At 49.7% G+C, this 24,262-nt stretch overlaps 1 protein-coding gene across 1 annotated transcript; it reads right to left on the bottom strand.

Annotated features, from left to right (window-relative positions):
* Positions 1-4,882: 4,882 nt before the first annotated feature.
* Positions 4,883-21,890, bottom strand: ASB16 (ankyrin repeat and SOCS box containing 16). The gene is made up of 5 exons (XM_049780069.1): positions 21,596-21,890; positions 13,530-13,797; positions 7,036-7,522; positions 5,878-5,991; positions 4,883-5,068 (listed from the first exon to the last, which is right to left on the bottom strand). Exons 1-5 carry the CDS (start codon positions 21,888-21,890, stop codon positions 4,883-4,885), a joined length of 1,350 nt encoding a protein of 449 aa, XP_049636026.1.
* Positions 21,891-24,262: the final 2,372 nt, after the last annotated feature.

The following is a 24,262-nucleotide window of genomic DNA, read 5'->3' as shown; positions in this document are numbered from 1 at the left end:
CCACTTCAAGCATTTTTTATGGCTAATTCAGTGAGGGTATTTTTTTTTTGGTTTTTTTTTGGAGGGTGCACCCTGTGATGCTAGGTACTTACTTCTGACTATTTCTGGCAGGGCAGAGGGGACCCTATGTCATTCTGATAGTCGAATCCAAGTTGGCCAGAAACAAATATTTTTTGTTTGTTTTTGTTTTTTGTTTTTGTTTTTTGGCCACACCCGGTGACGGTCAGGGGTTACTCCTGGCTATGTGCTCAGAAATCGTTCGTGGCTTGGGGGATCATATGGGACGCCAGGGGATCGAACCACGGTCTGTCCTAGGCTAGCGCCAGCAAGACAGATGCCTTACCGCTCTGGCCTCGCCAGGTACAAATCTGCTGTGCTAATTCTCCCCGCCTTTATTCAGTAGCTTTTAAATACATTCCCAATATTCAGCATAATACTTCCTGTTATAGTTAAACAGTAACTCTTCTCTATTTTTCTCTACTAAGAATTAGCCTTTTCTAGGAACTCATTTAAGAGGAATCATTTCAGGGGCTGGAGTAATAGTACAGCAGACAGAGCACTTGCCTTGCATGTGGCTGACCCAGGTTTGATCCCTGTGTACAAGCCCCTGTCAGCAGTGAAAGCCCTGAGCACTGCAGGATGTGGCTACGCAAACAAAAAAGACAAAGAGAAATTGTCTGAAGCTACTTTGTTTTGGAGCCACACCCAGCAATGCTCAGAAGCTACTTCCAGCTTCAGGGGTAGTTTGTGGCAGTGTTTGTGAAACTGTGTGGTGTTGAGTATCAAACTCAGGCCTCCTGCATGCAAAGCATGTGACCCAACCTGTTCATCTATTTCCCTGGTGCTCTCTCTCTCTGTCTCTCTCCTCTGTCTCTCTCTGTCTCTGTCTCTGTCTCTCTCTCTCTGTCTCTCTCTCTTTTGGCTTTTGGGCCACACCCAACGGTGCTCAAGGGTTACTCTGGCTCTGCACTCAGAAATCGCTCCTGGCAGGCCCAGGGGACTGTATGGGATTCTGGGGATGGAACTGTGGCCTGTCCCAGTCTGCTGCTTTCAAGGCAAATACCTTATCACTGAGCTATCACTCTAGCCCATCACTCTGGGTTTTGTTGTTGTTGTTGTTATTTCCATTGAGCTATTGTGATTAATGCTGTTATGAACACTAATGTATGAGTTCCTTTTTACACTTCTTTCACCTAAGTTCTTTTGATCTATAGCATGTTTGTGAAATGAAAAGTTCTGTTTTAATTTCTTTGTACGCGCACATTTTGAGTTTTTTTTATAGACAATAATAGTTTTAGGGCTATTAAAAAAAAAACAACAACAACACCTGGGGCCGGAGAGATAGCACAGCGGTAGGATGGCCACATACAAAGCAAATGCCCTACCTGCGGTGTTGTCACTCTGGCCCCCATACTTGTTTTTCAGTGGGGGTCAGGGAATGTCACACAGCAGTTACTCAAGGGTTCTACTCCCAGCTCAGGGTTTGAGATTGCTCCCTGGTGGTGCTCAAGGGCTTATACAGTGCCAGAAACTGAAACATGTAGGTCTCCTACATGTAAAGCACACCCACTAGCTCTTTGAACTATTTCCTTAGAGCCTCCCTTTTTTTCAGTATGATAGTTTAATTGGGCAGTGAAAAATTGTCAGTAGGATAGTTTTTTGGGGGGTCACACCCGGCTCAGAAATCGCTCCTGGCAGGCTTAAAAGGCAAGCACCTTACTGGTTGTATTATTCTTTTGTTTTGTTTTTTGTTTTCTGTTTTTTGGGCCACACCCAGTGACACTCAGGGGTTACTCCTGGCTATGTGCTCAGAAATTGCTCCAGGCTTGAGGGACCATATAGGATGCCTGGATTTAAACCACCGTTAGTCCTGAGTCGACTGCAAATGCCCTACTTTTGTGCTAGCTCTCCAGCCCAGGATATTTTTAATTGGGCATGTTTAGATACGTGTGTATGTATGTGTTGCCACTTATTGAACCCAGTGCCTCATATTCCTGTGCACATGCACTGTTTGTGTTAAAGCTTTAGTGTTTTAGCAGGTAGGGTTCTTGCTTTGCACACGCAGCTGACCCAGGTTTGATCCCCAATACCAAATGCAGTCCTAGTGCATTGCCAGAGTGATCCCTGAGCGTAGAGCCAGGAATAAGCTTTGAGTACAGCCTGCTGTGACACCAAAACAACTACAAGATTTTGTTGTTGTTGTTGTTGTTGTTGTTGTTTCATTTTGTTTTTGTGTCACACCCGGCAATGCTCAGGGGTTATTCCTGGCTCTACGCTCAGAAATCGCCCCCAGCAGGCTTGGGAGACCATATGGGATGCCGGGATTCGAACCAGAGACCTTACACATGCAAGGCAAACGCCTTACCGTGGGGCTATCTCTCTGGCCCCTGTTGTTGTTTTGGACCACACCAAGCAGCACTCAGGAGTTGCTCCTGGTTCTGCACTCAGAAATTGCTCCTGGCGGGCCCAGAGAGATAGCACAGTGGCGTTTGCCTTGCAAGCAGCCGATCCAGGACCAAAGGTGGTTGGTTCGAATCCCGGTGTCCCATATGGTCCCCCGTGCCTGCCAGGAGCTATTTCTGAGCAGACAGCCAGGAGTAACCCCTGAGCACCGCCGGGTGTGACCCAAAAACCAAAAAAAAAAAAAAAAAATTTGCTCCTGGCTTGGGGATCATTTGGGATGCCAGAAATCAAATCTGGATCCGTCCTGGATTAGCCACATGCGAAGCAAACACCCTACTTCTGTGTTACCACTCTGATCTCAGTTACAAGATTTAAAAAAAAAAAAAAAAGCACTTGGGGCCAGAGAGATAGCACAGCGGTAGGGCATTTGCCTTGCACGCAGCCAATCCAGACCAACTTGTATCAATCCCAGGCATTCCACATGGTCCCCATGCCTGCCAAGAGCAATTTCTGAATGCAAAGCCAGGAGTGCCGCCGGGTGTGGCCCAAAAACTAAACAAAACTACTTTAGTGTTTTTATTTTGAAGAACATAGAAGAGATTGAAACACAATTAAACAGAATTTTGAGTAAGTAGATTGAGTAAGTAGAGATTTGCCAAGCAAATTTCCAAACACAGAGAAAAGCAGGTTCAAGGACTCTTGATACACAGTTAAAGAATGAAACTCAGTTAAAGCACTGTAAAAGCTTTTTTTTCCCTGATGAAGTAAATTTAATTCAAGTTTAGACAAAATGGGGCTGGAGAGACAGCACACTTGTAGGGCATTTACCTTGCATGCGGTGACCCAGGACAGACCTGGGTTCAATTCCCGGCATCCCATATAGTGCCCTGAGCCTACCAGGAGCAATTTCTGAGTGCAGAGCCAGAAGTAATTCCTGAGCGCTTCCAGGTGTGGCACCAAAAACAAAAAACAATCAAATTTTGACAACAATCTTATGCTTGGAGATACATAAATTTCGAGACCAGAGACAGTTCAATGGGGTGAGCAAACACTTTGCTATGGGAGGCTGATACGTTTTTTGGAACTCTCAAGGTCCCACAAGGAGTAAGCCCTGAGCACTAAGTAAGAAGTAGCGTGTAATTCCTCCCCCCAATGCTGGAGTAATAGTGCAGTGGCTAGGGCGTTTGCCTTGTACAAGAAAAAGTAAAAATCATATTCTCCTTTTTTGTTTTTGTTTTTGTTTTCTTTTAGCCATACCCAGTGGTGCTTGGGTTACTCATGGTTCTGTGATCAAAAATCACTCCTTGCAGGCTCGGGGATGTCAAGGATCGAACATAAAGGATGTCATAGGATCGAACCCTGGTTGGTCTTGGATCAGCCACATGCAGGGTAAACGCCCTTCTCACTGTGCTATCACTCTGGCCCCTGTAAAAAGTTTTGGATATTTTTTGTTTTGATTTGTTTTGTGGCCACATCCAGAGGTGTTCAGGGGTTACTCCTGGCTCTGCGCTCAGAAATCGCTCCTGGCAGACTCGAGGGACCATATGGGATGCCAGGGTTTGAACCTGGGTCTGCTGCGCGCAAGGCAAATGCTTTATCCACATTTCTATTGTTCCAACTATTTACTGTTGAGGAAATTCGAGCCCCACATCACACAGGCCTGGTCCCTTTGGGAGGCTGGAGGAAGACTAAGCGAAGAGAGCTCCTGGGTCTGCCAGCCTCGACGGCACCAGGAAAAAGGTACCCAAGCAGAGAGACCAGCACATATGGATGCTTGGAGGCAAAGGAGTCTTAGCAGCCTGTGGCAGCCAGTTTATTAGTGAGGGAAGACAGAGACTCCAATAAGGACGGCAGCAGGCCGGAGAGCTTGAGCTGGAAGCTATGTCTGTCTGCCAGGGGGGCCCTGATGTAGCCTGGGACGTCTAAGCAAAGGCATGCTTGAAACTGTGAGTCCCAAGATGGTGCCAGTGCCCTGCAGGATATGGGGGTCAAGTTCAATCAGTGAGGTGTTCCCTTTACTCTTTTTTTGGGGGGTGGGGGTGGGGGAAGGGTTTGGGCCACATCTGGCAGTACTCAGGGGTCACTCCTAACTCTGCATTCAGAAATTGCTCCTGGCAAGCTCAGGAGACAGTATGGGATGCTGGGAACCGAACCCAGGTCTGTTCTAGGTTGGACACGTGCAAGGCAAACACCCTACCATTGTGCTATCTCTCTGAACCTCCCTTTACTTTTAAGGCAGAGCAGAAGTAGCTAGCAGCGGTCTGTCATCCCAAAAGGAGACACAGTGGACAGGGCAACCAAGGTCCCTGCTTCTTGGTTTGGGCACTTAGGGCCCAGCAGAAAAGGGGGCTGAGCGGAGTCTTCTGTCCCCTCAGCAAGCAGGTGCTACTTGCTTGGGGTGAAGATTTGCAGGAGGTGAAGGGGTGCTTCTTGAGTATGGCTAAGATAGATCGGGACAGAAGACAGGACACTTTGGGGCTCACTGGATGCTCCCCTCCACGCGTAGCAGCAGGTAGGCCTTGAGCCCTGGCGGCAGTGGGAGGCGGGCGATGGCCTGGCGGCAGCGAGCCCCCAGTTGAACGCGCACCGTCAGTCGCGCCAAATGCTGCAGCTGCCGGGGCTGGTTCTCCATGTTCAGGGCTGAGCTGTAGAAAGCTTCGTGCTCCTAGGCCAGGAGAGGGGCGTGGTCAGATGGTCCGAGCCCCCTGGGACTGCACCCTTCCCTCTGGAAGTGACCTCTTCACGGGGACCCTAAGATTCTGTAATGTGCACCCCACCCTGCGTGTGTCTGGTGCAGTTTGAAGGCTTCAGATTCAGAGCCAGAGACACAGGGCTGCTCAGTTGCACCCACTCATTCTGAAGAGGTTGCAAAGGGCTCCCCCTGTGTCAGAAGTACCCCCACATAAGAGAGGCTGGAGAGGTGTGTGGCCAAATGCTTACCTATTTTCCGGCGTATAGGGGTCGTCTTATACGCCGAATATATCCTGAAAAATGTTGCAATATGCCGCTAAACGAAAATTGTCTGAATATTGCCACAAAACGAATTTTCCAACTCGATCCTGCACCAATCACTGCCAGCCTGCTCGGATCGCCTCTTTAACTCAGCCAATCCAAGCAGGCTTTTGATGCAGGCAAATTAGACAATGTTCTGGACCGAATCTACACTGTCAAAAGCCTGCTCAGATTGGCCAGAGTCAGAGAGGAAGTCTATGACAGTATAACCTTTGGACCTTTGCTTGTTGTGATTGGCTCACTGTGGAAGATACAGTTGCAGCACAGGAACATTCTGTCTTATACAGCAAATATAGGCCTAAACCTATGTTTTAACTGTAAAATTAGGGGATCGTCTTATACGCCCGGTCGTCTTATACGCTGGAAAATACGGTACTTGTTCTTCCCTCATGGAACCTGTGCTAGAGGAAAAGGCACGGGATGCCTCCTTTCTGTCCCCCAAAGCTTGGCCTCAGGCCTTACCTGCCACAATTCGGGGTGCACAGTCTCTGCCCAGTTGCTGCTTGGGGGCACCCTTGGGTAGGCATTCAGCAGCACTTCCAGTGCCCGGGGGCAGTTGGCACAGAGCTGCAACTTCTAGGAAGGAACACAGGATAAAGGCACTACTCTCCCACCCAGAGCAGCCAGTGTTTTGCTTCCCAGCACCATCTCCCCCACATACACAAACCCCACTAACCAGGAGCCATAGAAAAGTGGGTGGAGGGCCCGGAGAGATAGCACAGCGGTGTTTGCCTTGCAAGCAGCTGATCCAGGACCAAAGGTGGTTGGTTCGAATCCCGGTGTCCCATATGGTCCCCCGTGCCTGCCAGGAGCTATTTCTGAGCAGACAGCCAGGAGTAACCCCTGAGCACTGCCGGGTGTGACCCAAAAACTAAAAAAAAAAAAAAAAAAAGTGGGTGGAGCCCTTGCTGCCTTGCATGAGGCTGACCTGGTTCGATCCCCAGAACCGCATAAGGTCTCCTGAGCTCTGCCAGGAGTGATCACTAAGTACAGAGCCAGGAATAAGACTGCTGTGAGTGGCCCAAACCTACACCTCTCCGCAAAAAAATATATTCCCACAAACCACTTCTTGATCTGCTCCTTGCCTCAGTTTATCACACCTTAGAGTAACACTGGGGGCAGAATAATAGCTCTGTATGTATGGTACATGCCTTGCACATGGCTACTGCAAGTTCAACCCCTGGAGTCCCCCAAGCCAGTCAAAAACAAAAAGAAAAGAGCTTCAACCTAGGGGCTCTAGATGGCTCCTGGGATGTATGACCCCCTTCCTCTCCTTCCTCTTATATGGGAAGCAGAACTTTGATTACAGGTAACCCTTCCCCAAAACTTGTGCCCACTCTCCATGATAACAACAGTTCCTACTGAAGGGTCCCCCACTTGCGAAAAGAGACTAGGGCCTCTTCTCTTTCATTTGTTGATTTTGGGGGCCACACCTGGAGGCAGTGCTCAGGGGTTACTCCTTGCTCTGTGCTCAGGAATTATACCTGGTGGAGCTCAGGTGACCATATGGGGTACTTGGGACTGAACCCAGGTTGGCTGCTGGCAAAGCAAGTGCCCTACCCACTGTACTATATAGCTCCGGCCTCTGGAGGCCCCACTTAGGGTCTCTCCCCAGAGTACCTTGGGGTGCACCGGAGGAGCCCCATAGTCCAGCAGCGCTGCGAAGAGACCCTCAGGTTCCCAGTTAGGAACGTCCTGGACGGCCTGCAGCGCGCAGTCCATGGGCGTGTGGCCTGCTGCGTTGCGGGCCGTGGCGCAGGCCCCGTGGTGCAGCAGCAGCTCGGCCAGGGCCCCGCAGCCGTTGGCACAGGCGTTGTGCAGCGGCGTGTGGCGCTTGCGCCCTGCCGCCTGCGCGTCCGCCCCGGCCTCCAGCAGCCGCCGGGCCACCGCCAGGAGAGGCCCACTGGGGCCCTCGGCTGCAGCACACGCCGCGTTCAGCGCTGTCTCGCCCTGCAGGGTGCGGCGGGCCACGTCGGCCCCGTGCTCCAGGTACAAGGCGACGTGCTGCTCTAGGCCTCGCGCAGCGGCCACATGCAGAGCAGTGGCCTCGCTGTCCCCCGCAGCCAGGTTCACCTCGGCGCCTGCTTCCAGCAGCAGTTTGGCACACCTGGAGGACAGGGGAGAGACCTGGAGTAAATCTGGAGGGCCTGGGGAGACAGCCTGCACCTCTCCCCAACTTGTACACTCGCCCCAACCCTCTGTTCCCCCCTTTTTGGGGGGGAGGTTTGGGTTTTGGGGTTACACCCGGCAGTGCTCAGGGGTTATTCCTGGTTCTGTACTCAGAAATCACTCTTGTCAGGCTTAGAGGACCATATATTTTTTTGTTTTGTTTGTTTTGTTTTGAGTCACACCCGGCAGCGCTCAGGGGTTCCTCCTGGCTCTACGCTCAGAAATCTCGCTCCTGACAGGCTCGGGGGAACATATGGGATGCCAGGATTCGAACCAATGACCTTCTGCATGAAAGGCAAACGCCTTACCTCCATGCTATCTCTCCAGCCCCTTAGAGGACCATATGGGATGCCGGGAATCTAACCCAGGTCCGTCCCAGGTCAGCCGCATGCAAAGCAAATGCCCCACCGCTGTGCTATCTCTCGGGCCCCCAAACCCTCTCTTCCCATTCAATTCTGTCACTCATTTCACTCAGTTCTGTCATTCAATTTTGCCTGATATCCCTGGCAAAAGAAACCCTAGCTTGAAGGCCCATTGGAGTCCCTAGGAGCACACTCAGCGCAGAGGAATGGCCATGCCACCAAGGACACAGAAAGTTCTGGGCCTTGGTCACATGTCAGGCAGCACCTCCTCAGACTTAGGAGTTACTCCATCTGATTGGGACCCAAGGCCTAGTTCTGAATCATCGGCCATGAATCTCGGAACATTGTGACAGCAATGTTTTGAAAATCTGCAACACTGGAAAGCACAGAAAGTTCCAGCAGGAGGGCCAGAAGGATTGTACTGCAGGGAGTCAGAGCGATAGCACAGTGGGGAGGGTATTTGCTGAGCCGGGTTCGATCTCCAGCATCCCATAAGTTCCCCCCACAGCCTGACAAGGGTGATTCCTGAGTGCAGAGCCAAAACAAACAAACAAGGGGCCGGAGAAATAGCACAATGATAGAGTGTTTGCCTTGTACTAGCCCATACAGACGGACGGTGGTTGGAATCCTGGCATCCCATGTGGTCCCCAAGGCAGGAGCAATTTCTGAGCACAAAGTCAGGAGAACCCCTGAGTGTCACTGGGTGTGGCCCAAAAATCAAAAGAAAAAAAAATAAAGAATAATACAACCAGTAAGGTGCTTGCCTTGCGTGTGTGACCTACCTGGTTCAACCCCTGGCAAGATATATGGTCCCACTGAGCGCCCCCAGGGCTCACCCAGAGCACAGAGCCAGGAACAGCCCCTAAGTATTGTATAGGCCTCCCTATCCCCTCCAAAAGGTGGAGTGTGAGCGAAACTAAACAATGCAGACCAGATAATTCTTTCCTCCAGCCTTGAAGAGCAATTTTGCAGACCAGCCACATATTCCATTTTCTGCTCTTTCCCTTTGAGAAAACAAAACCAGGGCCCAGAGGTGCTCAGAGCACAGCCTGCCCTAAGTGGGGTTCTGGGCCTATTTCTAGCACCACTGCTTTTGGGGAGCACATGTTCTAACCTTCTGGTTCTGGGGAAATCACAGACTGGAACATTGTTTGTTTCTTGGGCCACATTCAGTGATGCTCGCTCAGGTGTTACTCCTGGCTCTGTGCTGGTGATGTTCAGAAAACCATATAAGGGGCTGGAGAGATAGCATGGAGGTAAGGCATTTGCCTTTCATGCAGGAGGTCATCGGTTCGAATCCCGGCGTCCCATATGGTCCCCTGTGCCTGCCAGGCTCAATTTCTGAGCATGGAGCCAGGAATAACCCCTGAGCACTGCCGGGTGCGACCCAAAAACCACAAAAAAAAAAAAAAAAAAAAAAAGAAAACCATATAGGGTGCCGGGAATCAAGCCTGGGTCAGCGGTATGTAAGGCCTACCTGCTGTACTGTACTCCAGCCCCTGTTTTGTTTGTTTTGTGGTACTACAGTTTGAACCCAGGGTTCCATTCAGGCAAGGCAAGTGCTTCACTGCTAAGCTACATCTCCAGCCCTAAGCCAGGGCCTTGCTGAGATAAATACACATTATTAACACAGGTAGGGCAAAGCAAACACAAACTCAACCATTGATCAAATGAGGAACACCAGATGTGAGCACTGCTTAGGAAGCCAAAACATAAAAAAGGAAAAAAGGGCCGGTGTGATAGCACAGTGGTAGGGCATTTGCCTTTCACGAGGCTGATCCAGGACAGACCCTGGTTTGATCCCCAGCATCTCATATGGCCCCTGAAGCCAGGAGCGATTTCTGAGCGCATAGCCAGGAGTAACCCCTAATCGTCTCTGGGTGTGGCCCCAAAACAAACAAATAAACAAAGGACCACATGGGATGCTGAGGTTGAACCCGAGTCGGCTGTGTGTAAGGCAAACGCCTTCTCACTGTACTATTCTCTCCAGTCCCTTTATTTATTTATCTATTTATATTTCTTTGGAGCTATACCTGGCATTACTCTTGGCTCTGCACTTAGAAATTACTTCTGATGGTACTCAGGATCATATGAGATGCTGAGTGCAAGGCAAGCATTTTACCAACTGTATTATTACTCCAGCACCCAAGAGCCCATGCGATCTGGCCTGGTGCCTTCCCAACTTCCTCTCCCTCTTTCCATTGTTTCTCTGACACTTTCCTGAGCTGTTTGCTCATTACCTGGCAGTGATGGGGCAATGGTCCTGGGAGACATTCCATAGTCCATGAATGGTGACCTCTCCCCAGTTCCACCAGATCTAGGGAGGTGGCACCCGGAAAGAGATGTGAATTTTTTAGCCCGAGACTTTCAAGTTCTGGGCACATAATTCAAAAAGACTTTTGTTTTGGGGGCTGCACCAGGCATGCGTAGAGGTTGCTCTTGGTGGTGCTCAGAGGGACAATAATTAGCCAGGGATTAATGCAAAACAAATACTTTTACCCTGAGCTATCTGCTGACCTATAAAAGACTGTTTTGGATGGAGGGGTGTGGTTTGGCCACACTCGGTTGTGCTCAGACATTATTCCTGGCTCTGCCCTCATGGATCCTTCCTGGCAATACTCCAGGAACCACATGGGGGTGCTGGGGACTGAACCAGAATTAGCAATATGCAAGGTATGCACCGTAACCCCTGTGCTATCACCCCCAAAATATTTTTTTAAATAAGAGAATAAATAATTCAAAGTATTTGAACTCAGTGTTACTTCACTTTTTTGTTTGTTTGTTTGTTTTTGGGTCACACCTGGCAGTGCTCCGGGGTTCTCCTGGCTCCACACTCAGAAATTACTCCTGGCAGGCACGGAGGACCATATAGGATGCCGGGATTTGAACCAATGACCTTCTGCATGAAAGGCAAATGCCTTACCTCCATGCTATCTTTCCGGCCCCTACGTCACTTTTTAAATTTTTTTTTTTAATTTTTTAATGTATTTTGAGACAAAAATTAACTCATGAACTAAAGATTCAGGGATCTGATGCATACTTTGTATCTAGGAGCGTTATCTTCTGCAATCCTGAACACTACATGTACCGGTAGTCCCAAAGCTACACACAACATTCAACTCCTTGTTAGAAGTTACTGAAAGAAACTCTGTAGTTTGCACTTAACTGGCAGCTCATGTGCCCTCCCCCCCCCCATCAGAGGTCCCCTGGGGCGTCAATGTTGTGACATTTCCTGAGTGGCCATTCTGACTTTTAAATTATAAATTACTGTTTGTTTAATTCTGTTTGTTTTGGCTGAGTCAGAGACCAAACCAGGGCCCCAGATTGAAGAGGCAAGTGTTTCCTTGCCAAGCTCACATCCCTAGCTGCTGTTGCTTGTTGTTGTTGTTGTTGTTTGTTTGTTTTGGGGCCACACCTGACAATCCTCAGGGGTTACTCTTGGCTCTGTGCTCAGAAATCGCTCCTGGCAGGCTCGGGGGACCATATGAGATGCTGGAGATCAAACCCGGGTCCTTCCCAGATCAGCAGTATGCAATGCAAATGCCCTACTGCTGTGCTATCACTCTGACCTCTACCTACTTCTTTCTCTTCCTTCCTTCCTTCCTTCCTTCCTTCCTTCCTTCCTTCCTTCCTTCCTTCCTTCCTTCCTTCCTTCCTTCCTTCCTTCCTTCCTTCCTTCCTTCCTTCCTTCCTTCCTTTCCCTTCCTTCCTTCCTTCCTTCCTTCCTTTCTTCCTTCCTTTCCCTTCCTTCCTTCCTTCCTTCCTTCCTTCCTTCCTTCCTTCCTTCCTTCCTTCCTTCCTTCCTTTCTTCCTTCCTTTCCCTTCCTTCCTTCCTTCCTTCCTTCCTTCCTTCCTTCCTTCCTTTTCCTTCCTTTCTTTCTCTTCCTTCCTTCCTTCCTTTTCCTTCCTTCCTTTCTTTCTTCCTTCCTTCCTTTCTTTCTTTCTTTCTTTCTTTCTTCCTTCCTTTCTTTCTCTTCCTTCCTTCCTTTCCCTTCCTTCCTTCCTTCCTTCCTTCCCCTTCCTTCCCTTCTCTTCCTTCCTTCCTCCCTCCCTCCCTCCCTCCCTCCCTTCCTTCCTTCCTTCTTTTTTTTTTTTTTTGGTTTTTGGGTCACACCTGGCAACGCTCAGGGGTTACTCCTGGCTTCAGGCTCAGAAATCATTCCTGGCAGGCTCAGGGGACCATATTGGATGCCGGGATTTGAACCTATGACTTTCTTCATGAAAGGCAAATGCTCTACCTCCATGCTATCTCTCCAGCTCCTTTTTTTTCTTATTTATTTATTTTGGCTTTTGGGCCACACTCGTTGACACTCAGGGGTTCCTCCTGGCTATGCGCTCAGAAATTGCTCCTGGCTTTGGGGGCCATATGGGATGCCAGGGATTGAACCCGGGTCCGTCCTGGGTTCAGCCACATGTAAGGCAAATGCCGTATAGCTGTGCTATCACTCCGGTCCCCCCATATGGTCCTGAGCACCTCCAGGAGTAATTTTTGATTGCAGAGCCAGGTGTAACCCCTGAGCATCACTGTATATGACCCAAAAACTAAAAACAAACAAAAACAAACAAACAAACAAAACAAAAATCCCTAGCCTGGACTGTGGCTACAGAGAGTTCACAGGGCCTTGCAAACTGCAATAAAAACAGGGTTACCGGGGCCAGAGAAATAGCATGGTGGTAGGGCATTTGCCTTGCACGCAGCCGATCCAGGTTTGAATCCCAGCATCCCATATGGTCCCCCATGCCTGTCAGGAATGATTTCTGAGCACAGAGCCAGGAGTAACCCCTGAGCACCACTGAGTGTGACCCAAAACAAAACAAAACAAAACAAAAAAACAACCAAGGTTACCTCAAAAAGCAATAAGGAATGCCTTGTGGCTTAGTGATAGGATCTTAAACAAGCCACCTTCTCTCTTTCTCTCTGTCTCTGTCTCGTTTTTTTTTTGGGGGGTGGGGATCACACCCACCAACACTCAGGGGTTACTCTTGGCCTGGCTCTAGGCTCAAAAAATATTCCCGGCAGTGTCAAGGGACCATATGGGATGCCAAGGATTGAACCCAGGTCAGCTGCATGCAAGGCAAATGCCCTACCCCTTGTGCTATCACTCCGGTCTTTTACCCTTTCATTTATTAATTTTGGGGGGATTTGGTTCACACTGGCGGGGGGGGGTACTCAGGGATTACTCCTGGCTCTGCACTCAGAGATCATTGCTCTTGGCAGGCTTGGGTGACCTTGAACCGGGGTCCATCCTGGGTTGAACTTGTGCAAGGCAAAAGCCCTAGCTGTGCTATCACTCCGGCCCCTCATTTATGACTTTTTGAGGTAGAAGTCTATACCTGGCTGTGCTCAGGGATTACTCCTGGCATTGAGGGGACCATATGTGGTACCAGAGATCAAACGCTGAATGGCTGTGTGCAAGGGAAGAACCTTTCCCTGTACTGTCTCCCCATCACCCTTTTCTCAGCTGCTGGAGCCTGTTTGGATACTTATGAGGATGCATATGCAAGGGGCTTCCCTCATGAATGTGAGCTCTCTCTCTTTCTCTTCCACACATCCCTGCCCAGATGTGTCACCTGAGCACTTACAGCAAGGACTCGGGGGCTGTGCAGAGGTGCAAGGGGGTCAAGCCCTCCTCAGACAGCACGTTGGCCCTGGCACCGAAGGTCAGCAGCAGCCGCACACAGTCAGACCAGGCCCCAATGCAGGCTTCGTGCAAGGCAGCCTGGCCCCCCACTCGAGCATCCAACTCAGCACCCTGCTGGATTAGGTGGCGGACACAGTCAGTATGACCTTGAGATGCAGCTACAGCAAGGGGCACCTTCAGCTTGGTCTTGGGAGTCAGCACCCAGAATCCTAGGGAGAGAAGAGGGTTTAGGGTAGTAGTGTGACATGTGCAGCTCATGCTGGCATCTTTTTGGGAGGAGAGGGGGATCACACCCAGTGGCGCTCAGGAATTACTCCTGGCTCTGTGCTCAGAAATCGCTCCTGGCAGACTCGGGGGACCATATGGTATGCTGGGATTCAAACTGGGGTCTGTCCTGTGTTGGCTGCGTGCCAGGGAAAATGCCTTACCGCTATGCTATCTCTCTGGCCCCATTGTGCTGGCACGTTTAGGTGAGCACAAATGCTCTGCCAGGCTCTCCTGTGCAGAAGGGCCACTAGGCCTGTAAGCAGGAGAATGGTGACATCTTTCAGCCGGCATGAAGTACAGTGACCTCATCCTGGAGACCAGTGACCGGGGCCAGCTAAACACTCAGGATGTCAATGTCGGGGCTGGAGAGATAGCATGGAGGTAAGGCCTTGCATGCAGAAGGACGGTGATTTGAATTCCGACATCCAAAATGGTCCCCTGAGCCTGCACTCAGGATGTTGCCCAGCATCCATCTACTCCTCTTTGTGGTGAGTGGGTAAATGAGCACTGGGCTCAGAAGAGCCCCTAACACCGCTGAGTATGGCTCCCAAACCCAAACCAACAAAACCTTAATAGGAACTAACAAGGGGGTTGAATCTCCTTTTGTTCCCTTTTTTTTTTTTTTTTGTGGTGGGGGGTTTGGGTCATACCCGGCAGCACTCAAGGGTTACTCCTGGCTCCACGCTCAGAAATCGCTCCTGGCTGGCTGGGGAGTGGGGGACCTTATGGGACTGGATTAGAACCAATGACCTTCTGCATGAAAGGCAAACGCCTTACCTCCATGCTAGCTCTCCACCCCCGTTCCTTTTATTTTGTTTGTTTGTTTTGTTTGTTCAGTGGCTCTGGGAGTGGGAAGCTACTACTATCTCTGGGGTGGGGCCTCTTGGGAAAAGGAGTTCAGTCATGATTTGGTGTTACATGTGCTGGGGATGGGGTACTAATGGCTCTATGCTTAGGAATCACTTCTGATCTCTCTCTCTCTCTCTCTCTCTCTCTCTCTCTCTCTCTCTCTCTGTCTCTCTCTCTCTTTCTCTCTCTCTCTGCTGGAAAAACTGTCTCCTTAAGGAAATCTGATTATTGTGGTTTAGTTTATGGACCACACCCAGCAGTGCCCAGAGCTCATTCCTAGCTCTGTGCGCAGGGATCACTCCTGGTGGGGTTCAGAGAACTAGGGATCAAACCTGTGTTGGCAGCAAAAAAAAAAAAAATCACAGTATTACCTATCACTCTAGCTGCAGTGCTCCTAGTCTTGAATTTGGCTCTTTTTGTTCATTGCACACCTTGGGAATGGAAATAAATGGAAGAGAATCTGAAGCTGAGCTTGAGGGAGAGGGGCCCAATGAATAAGCCTGAGGGATCCTGGACTTGAGAATACTATTGGGGTTAGGGAGACTGAAGAAGAAGTGGGAGGTAAAGAATGTGGTGGGGGAAAAAAAGAATGGGGTGGAAAAGAAGAGGTGGAATAGGGAAAGAGAGATCGGGAGAGGTGAGGGAACTGTCGATGGATCCCAACAAGAAACCGGCCCAGAGAGACAGTATAGATGTAAGACTAGAGGGGCCGGGAAGGTGGCGCTAAAGGTAAGGTGTCTGCCTTGCAAGCGCTAGCGTAGGACGGACTGCGGTTTGATCCCCCGGTGTCCCATATGGTCCCCCCAAGCCAGGGGCGATTTCTGAGCGCATAGCCAGGAGTAACCCCTGAGCGTCAAAGGGGTGTGGCCCAAAAAAAAAAAAAAAGACTAGCATGGGGCTGACCCCACTTCCATTCCTGACAGTGCATATGGTCCTTGGAGCAGCAACCCCATATTATGAAGCCAGGAATAGCCAGAGTCTGGCCCCAAAACTCAAAACAACAAACAGGCCTGAGAGATAGTGCACTGATAAGGCATTTGCCTTGCATGCAGCTGACCCAGGAAGGATCTCCGTTCGATCCCCAGCATCCCATATGGTCCCCAAACCAGGAGTGATTTCTGAGCGCATAGCCAGGAGTAACCCCTGAGTGTCACCAAGTGTGGCCCAAAAAAACAAAAACAAAACAAACAAACAAATAAACTCAAATTGTGGAAATGGCTAAGCCTATTCACAGGATATTGGTGCCCACCTGTTACCCCTCCCTAGGCTAAATGCTAATCTTGTTTTGTTTTGTTTTGTTTTTGGGCCACACCCGGTAACGCTCAGGGGTTACTCCTGGCTATGTGCTCAGAAGTTGCTCCTGGCTTGGGGGACCATATGGGACACCAGGGGATCGAACCGCGGTCCGTCCAAGGCTAGCACAGGCAAGTCAGGCACCTTACCTTTAGCGCCACCGACCGGCCCCATCTAAATGCTAATCTTGCCTGATGGTCAGACCAGCCCACATCTGGGAGGTGTCTATGAAAGGTAACAAAGGGGTTGCCTCAGGGGTTTAAGGGGGATTCTGAGAGAGATTCAGAGGGCATTCAGCAAGAGAGACAGAAAGAGAAGCCTCAGGGGCCAGAGAGATAGCATGGAGTTAGGTTATTTGCCTTGCATGCAGAAGGACAGTGTTTCAAATCCCAGCATCCCATATGGTCTCCCGAGCTTGCCAAGAGTGATTTCTAAGCATAGAGCCAGGAGTAATTCCTGAGCATTGCCGGGTGTGACCCAAAAACAAAACAAAAAGGGGCTGGAGAGATAGCATGTAGGTAAGGAGTAACCCCTGAGCATCGCCGGGTGTGCCCCCCCCCCAAAAAAAAGAATTAGATTTTGTCATACCTTCATCATGACTTCATCAAAGCCTGCAGTGAAGAGAAAGATTGATGTCGAGCACAGACAATTTCAGGACAAGTGGGAGATGCAGTATTTCTTTGTTGAGCACAGGGGCATCCCCACATGTCTTATTTGCTCAAAGAAAGTTGCAGTGCACACGGAATACAACTTGAAACGCCATTGTTCAACTAAACATGCTGAGGAATGTGCAAAATATCAAGGAAATGAGAGAGCCAAGCGGGTTGCCAGTCTTAAAGCATGTCTAATGAGGCAACAAGAGTTCTTCAAGGGGCCGGGTAGGTGGCGCTGGAGGTAAGGTGTCTGCCTTGCAAGCGCTAGCCAAGGAAGGACCGCGGTTCGATCCCCCGGCGTCCCATATGGTCCCCCCAAGCCAGAGGCGATTTCTGAGCACATAGCCAGGAGTAACCCCTGAGCGTCAAACGGGTGTGGCCCAAAAACCAAAAAAAAAAAAAAAAAAAAAAAAAGCAACCAAAGAGAATGTTGCATCAGTTGAAGTTACATGGTTAGTGAGATGATTGCTAAGGCAGGGAAACCATTCACTGAAGGAGAGTTTGTTTAAAAAAAAAAAAAAAAGGGGGGCCGGGTAGGTGGCACTGGAGGTAAGGTGTCTGCCTTGCAAGCGCTAGCCAAGGAAGGACCGCGGTTCGATCCCCCGGCGTCCCATATGGTCCCCCAAAGCCAGGGGCGATTTCTGAGCACATAGCCAGGAGTAACCCCTGAGCGTCAAACGGGTGTGGCAAAAAAAAAAAAAAAAAAAAGGCATGTTACAGGCTGCAAGTATTAACTGTCCGGAAAAGAAAGGTCAGTTTAGCAAAATCAGCCTTTCTGCCAACTCTGTGGCAGAGCGCATTTCTGACATGTCAAGTGACATTTATCATCAACTGTGTGAGAAAGCCAAATGCTTTGATGCATACTCAGTTGCTCTTGACGAGGGCACAGATATAACAGACACTGCACAGCTCACAATTTATGTCTGTGGTGTTGATTGCAATTTTGAATTGACAGAGGAGCTGCTCACAATAATTCCAATGCATGGCCAGACCACCGCTAAAGAGATATTTCGGCATCTGTGTGATGACATTGAGAATGCAGGTTTGCCATGGAAGAGGTTTGTTGGAATAATAACCGATGGAGCGCCATTGATGACAGGGAGGAAAAATGGACTTGTGGCACTTGTTCAAAAAAAAAAAACTTGAAGAGGAGGGTGTAGAGAAGGCCATTGCTCTTCATTGCATTATCTATCAGCAGGCCCTTTGCAGTAAATGCCTGCCATGTGACAATGTGATATCTGTTGTTGTAAAATGCATCAACCAAATAAGATCCAGGGGCTTAAAGTACAGGAGGTTCCATGCTTTTTTTTTTTTTTTTAGAGGAAATGGAGTCAGAATATGGAGATATGCTCTATTTCACCGAGGTACGTTGGCTCAGCAGGGGAAATGTCCTGAAAAGATTTTTTGAGTTGAGAGAAGAAGTGAAAGCCTTCATGGAGAAGAATGGGAATGCTGTTTCTGAGTTGAGTGATCACAAATGGCTCATGGACTTAGCTTTTCTTGTTGACATCACACATAAGCTGAATGTACTAAATAAGATGTTACAAGGCCCGGGGCAGCTTATCAGTGCTGCCTATAACAACGTGAGAGCATTCGCCACAAAACTTGTGTTATGGAAATCCCAGCTCTCTCAGACAAACCTTTGCCATTTCCCAGCATGCAAGGAACTTGTGGATGCAGGCATACCATTCAGTGGTGAGAAATATGTTGATGCTATTTTTAAGCTAGAGAAGGAATTTGATCACAGATTTGCAGACTTCAAAGAGCACAGAGCCACTTTCCAAATTTTTGTGGACCCCTTTTCCTTTGATGTGCAAGATACCCCTCCTGTGCTTCAAATGGAGCTCACTGACCTGCAATGCAACTCTGATCTCAAAGGCAAGTTCAGGGAGATTAGTGGAAAAGCAGACATGCATGGGCAATTTTTGAGAGAATTGCCCCCCAGCTTCCCTGAGCTTTCCCGAATGTTCAAGCGCACCATGTGCCTTTTTGGAAGCACATATTTGTGTGAAAAGTTATTCTCCACATTGAACTTCAATAAGTCAAAGTACAGGTCTAGACTTAATGAAGATCATCTTCAAGCCATACTGAGGGTCTCAACTGCTTCCTTTCTAAAGCCAAATGTGGTTCAGATTTGTGAAAAGAAATGCTGTCAAGTCTCTGGCAGCAAGGAATAGGCAAAAGATGCCATGGTCAGAAGAACTGTCCATGATCTTCACTCAATGTTCTATTCATGTTCAGAAGAAATAATTAAAACTGTTAATAATGGCGTTTGAGGACTTTTTTTTTTGTGTGTAAAATCTCTTATGCGGCCCTGCCTCACCCTGACTTTGCCTCCTGCGGCCCCCAGGTAAATTGAGTTTGAGACCCCTGTCCTAGATGAAGTCCAAAAACAAAATAAGATTGAAATTTTAAGCAAGTGGTTGTCAGAGGGGTAGGAGAGATAGCATGGAGGTAAGGCATTTGCCTTGCATAGAGAAGGTCAGTGGTTCGAATCCCAGCATCCCATATGGTCCCCGAGCCTGCCAGGAGCGATTTCTGAGCATAGAGCCAGGAGTAACTCCTGAGCACTGCCGGATGTGACCAAAAAAAAAAAAAAAAAAAGAGGTTGTCAGGAATATGACTCAAAGGACTGGCTTTGCATACAGGAATTGCCATTCTATCTCTTTTTTTTTTTTTTTTTTTTTTTGGTTTTTGGGTTACACCCGGCTGCGCTCAGGGGTTACTCCTGGCTGTCTGCTCAGAAATAGCTCCTGGCAGGCACGGGGGACCATATGGGACACCGGGATTCGAACCAACCACCTTTGGTCCTGGATCGGCTGCTTGCAAGGCAAACACCTCTGTGCTACCTCTCCGGGCCCAGCCATTCTATCTCATTCCCTTCCAGCATATCCAGCCTCAACAACAACTGAAAGGGGTTGAAGGGGCCAGAGCAGGTAGGGTGTTTGCCTTGCATACAGCCAACTTGGGTCTTATCACCAACATCTCATATGGTCACGTGAACACCACCAGGAGTAATTCCTGAGTGCAGAGTCAGGAACAACCCCTGAGCATTGCTGGGTGTGGCTAAAAGAGAAGAAAAGGAAGGGATCCAAGAAATAAGGCAGAGTGCATAATTATCACACAATCAAGATTCCCTACCCCTGGGGCCGGGTAGGTGGCGCTGGAGGTAAGGTGTCTGCCTTGCAAGCGCTAGCCAAGGAAGGACCTCGGTTCGATCCCCCGGCGTCCCATATGGTCCACCCAAGCCAGGGGCGATTTCTGAGCACATAGCCAGGAGTAACCCCTGAGCGTCAAATGGGTGTGGCCCAAAAAAAAAAAAAAAAAAAAAAAAAAAAAAAAAAAAAAAAGATTCCCTACCCCTCAAGCGAGCTCAATCTTAGTCACCACAGGGGCAGCTCTGGTGACCTGTAATGTCCGAAGTCAACCTCCAGTCCCAGAGCCTTCAAGCACTAAGGAGGCCACTCAAAACAAACAAACAAACAAACAACAACAACAACAAAACACTGAAATTAAGGTCAAGGGGCTGGAGAGACAGCACCTAGCCAACCTGGGTTCAACCCCTGGCACCCCATTTGAGATCCATCAGAAGTGATCCCTGAGCACAGAAATAGGAGTAAGTCCTGAACACAGCTGGGCATAGTCCTCAAACAAACAAAAAGAAAAAGAAAATAAAGAAGTGAGGGCCAAATTCTGTTTTGGGGTGACATTCTGTAAGGTGAAATGCTAGGTCACACCTGACAGTTGGCATCAAGTAGGAACTGGGAGCTTAGGAAGAGGGAACATGAGGCCAGAGCAATAGCGGTAAGGCATTTGCCTTGCACGCGTCAGACCTGAGACGGACCCAGATTCAATCTTCGGCATCCCATATGGTCCCCTGAGCCTGCCAGGAGCAATTTCTGAGTGCAGAGCCAGGAGTGACCCCTGAGCACTGTCGGGTATAATGAAGAAAACCAAAAAACAAAAAGGGGTGGAGAACATAAATCCTTCAAGCTTGGTGAGGTCACCTCCCTCCATGTGGGGTTTGAGTCATCTCCTGCTGTCTCCGGACAGGGACAGATCAGTTACTCAGTTTCAGCTGAGACTCTTTTTTTTTTTTTTTTTTTTGGTTTTTGGGCCACACCCGTTTGACGCTCAGGGGTTACTCCTGGCTATGTGCTCAGAAATCGCCCCTGGCTTGGGGGGACCATATGGGACGCTGGGGGATCAAACCGCGGTCCTTCCTTGGCTAGCGCTTGCAAGGCAGACACCTTACCTCCAGCGCCACCTACCCGGCCCCTCAGCTGAGACTCTTAAGGAAATTGCCTAGCAAGAACATGATTTTGGTCCTAGGGCTATTTAGAACAAGTAAAGGGGTCAGAGAGATAGTTCAGAGGGGAAGGCACGTGTCTTTTTTGTTTTGTTTTGTTTTGTTTTTGGGCCACACCCGGCAGCACTCAAGGGTTACTCCTGGCTCTACGCTCAGAAATCGCTCCTGGCAGGCTCAGGGGACCATAAGGGATGCCGGGATTCGAACCACCAACCTTCTGCATGCAAGGCAAATGCCTTACCTCTATGCTATCTCTCCAGCCCCCACCTATCTTGCAAGCAGCTGACTTGGGGTCATTCCAAAGTACCCCATAGGATCCCCTTAGACCCCAGAAGTGATCCATGAGTGCAAAGCCAGGACTAAGCCCTGAGTACTTTTACATGTTCCCTGCACCTCCCCCAAGGCATATGATTTCATTCTATAAAAGAAAAACATATGCCTGTATGAATATACTTTGAGATCGCATTAGAATATCACAATATTATTATGACTCATAGAATTGTGATGCTAAGAGAGACCCTGCCCCAGCCCTCCTGTGTCTCTGCCAGTTTGGGGTTTGGGAAGGAGCTGGAAGAAGTGGAGATGTTCTGAGTCCCCCATGTCCCCACAATGCTGTCCCCCACCTAGAACTCCTACCCTGTTCAGCCGACCAGGCCAGCTGGTTGTTTACTGTCTCCAGGACCATGTTGGCGGCTTCTCTGTCCTGGATCAGGGCGCAGACCTGTGGGAGGTCACCGGCCAGCAGGGCACTGTGGACGGCTGGGTCTCGGCACAAGCGGCGGGGCCTGCTGACTTGGGCCCAGGAACATGGAGGGCCCCTCCGACTCCGGGCCTGCTGTGCTGCGGCCCTCCGGTCCTCCCACTCCAGCCATTCCTGCTGCAGACGCAGAGCTCGGGATGTGGATGAGGTGACAGGGAAGGTTCCTGCCATGTGGAGGGACCTGGGGGTGCTGGGCAGAGCTGGAGTCCCTCAGCCCACTGGCACTTCAGGTTTGAGGCGTCACCCTGCCCCTCACCCAGAGAGCGAGAAGCTGGGGGCTATAAATAGGCCATGCTGGCAAAGTTGATCTAGTCTAGAGTGAGACTCGTGAAGCCAAGGAAGTGGCAAGGCCACTCCATTCCCTGGGTACTCTCAGAAGGACCCTGAAATTCACAGTTTGCATCTTTCCTCTTTTGGGGGGGGGGAGGCGAATCCCCTGGGGTTGGGTGTGAAGATAGGCAGAGCCAGAATTGAGCCCCCTCCCACACTTCACCTCTCTATTTATTGGTTTGGAGCCACACCCAACAGTACTCAGGTGTTACTCCTAGCTTTGCTTCCAGGAATCACTCTTGGTGGGCTCATATGGGATTCCGAGGATCAAACCTAGGTTGGCCGCATGCAAGGCAAACGCCCTACATGCTGTACTATCACTTTGGCCCATCTCTCTTTTTTAGTTTTCGGGTCACACTCAGCAGTGCTCAGGAGTCACTTCTGGCTCTGTACTCAGAAATTACTCCTGGTGGTGCTCAGGGGACCATATAAGATGCCAAGGATGGGGCTGGAGAGATAGCATATTTGTAGGGCATTTGCCTTGCTTGCTGACCAACGGTGGTTCAAATCCCGGCATCCCATATGGTCCCCTGAGCCTACTGGGGAGATTCCTGAGCATAGAGCCAGGAGTAGCCCCTGAGCGCTGCCGGGTGTGACACACAAACCTAAATAAATAAATAAACCTAAAATAAGATGCCAAGGATCAAGGATGAAACTTGGGTTGGCCACCTAAAGGGAAAATGCCCTACCCACTGAACTATTTATCGCTCCAGCCCCTGCCCTGCCTGTCTAGTGTCACTGCAGAGCACAGACCCCAACCCAGGCAGTCAAGATGGGGGGGAAACATCCAATGAGGTCTCCCAGTGAGGGGCAGTCACAGGAGTGACTCTCCACCACCCCCAGACCTTCACTTCCGCCAGAGGCCCAGCTTCAATCCCCAGCATCTCTCCTTCCTCCTTCTCCAACACTGCTAAGAGTGACCCCAAAACCAAAAATAAAAGGATAAATCACTTCTACCATCCTGAGTCATGTAAAGAGCAGATCAGGGTTTTTTTTTTTTTTAATGTTTTTATTGAGGTCAATATGAATTACAAGTCTTTCACAGTTATGTTTAAGGTACATAGTGCCGGTGAATTGGGGCAATTCCCACCACCTGTGTTGACCACCTGCCTCCCCGTTCTTAGCATACATCCTTAAACTATTGTGATTCACAAAGTCATTCATAGTTTTTTTGGGGGTAGGCCACACCAACGGCGACGCTCAGGGGTTACTTCTGGCTCTGTGCTCAGAAATTGCTCCTGGCAGGCATGGGGAAATTCATATGGAATGGATTCGAACCACCGTTGATCCTGGGTTGGCTGCTTGCGAGGCAAACGCCCTACTGCTGTGCTATCTTTCTGGGCCCCCAGATCAGGTTTTAACAGTAAATTCCAGAACGAGTTAGCTAGTTAGCATCGCTGAGCAGTCCTGACATGGATGATATTATTTGACTCATAGAACATTAAGTTAAGTCAAGGACAAAGCACTTGCTCAGGGTCATAAAAGTCTGTGTCGGGGACCCAGGACAAGGATTCTAGGTGGGGGTTCTCCTGAAAGACACCTTGAGAGGTGACCACTCCTCACCAGGTAGCAGCAGACTTCAGGAATTTCCTTCCCACTCCTGAAGGCACATTCCCTGCTTATCTGAGGACCTCCTGGTGGACCTTCCAGTTCTAGGGACCCCTAGCAAAGCTACTTCCAGGAAACTCGCCAGCCAGAGAGCGGCTTTGCAGCCGGCAGCCTCTAGAGGGCGGCAGGGGACTGTGCACGCAGCTCCTGCAGCTCCGCTTGTGGCTTGGCCTCACTTGACCCCGGGAAGCTTCTCTAGCTGGTCTCTCCCAGCCTCTAGCCACATCTCCAGGGCCTGAAGGTCAGGTTCTGAGGAGAAATAAAACGGCTAATTTTCTGCCTTCATGACAAACCTCCCCATTCTCCTCAGCTGAGAATGCCTTCAGCCACACCCCAACTCTGGGACCCACCCCCAACACACACTCAGTACCTTGTGAAACACCAGTACATCTGCTGAAAATGGTCATTAACATGCTGGGTTATGGTGCTGGCCGAGGCCTGGTGATCTCGAGACACAGTCTGTCTTGGTGGCACTTGGCTGGCAGCAGAAGTGCAGCCTGATAGGCCGGGTCCTCTCTCCCCAGCAAGTTAAGTTGTTCACCTGGCCTCGGGGGCGGCAGCCACCTGTTTGTTCCCAGCAACTGCCCTCACCCTGCCCACACATT

The sequence above is a fragment of the Suncus etruscus genome, chromosome 1, assembly GCF_024139225.1.
Source record: "Suncus etruscus isolate mSunEtr1 chromosome 1, mSunEtr1.pri.cur, whole genome shotgun sequence".
Taxonomy (NCBI): Eukaryota; Metazoa; Chordata; class Mammalia; order Eulipotyphla; family Soricidae; genus Suncus; species Suncus etruscus.
Note: the sequence above shows the minus strand (reverse complement) of the source record. Positions and strands in the feature narration are given on the sequence as shown.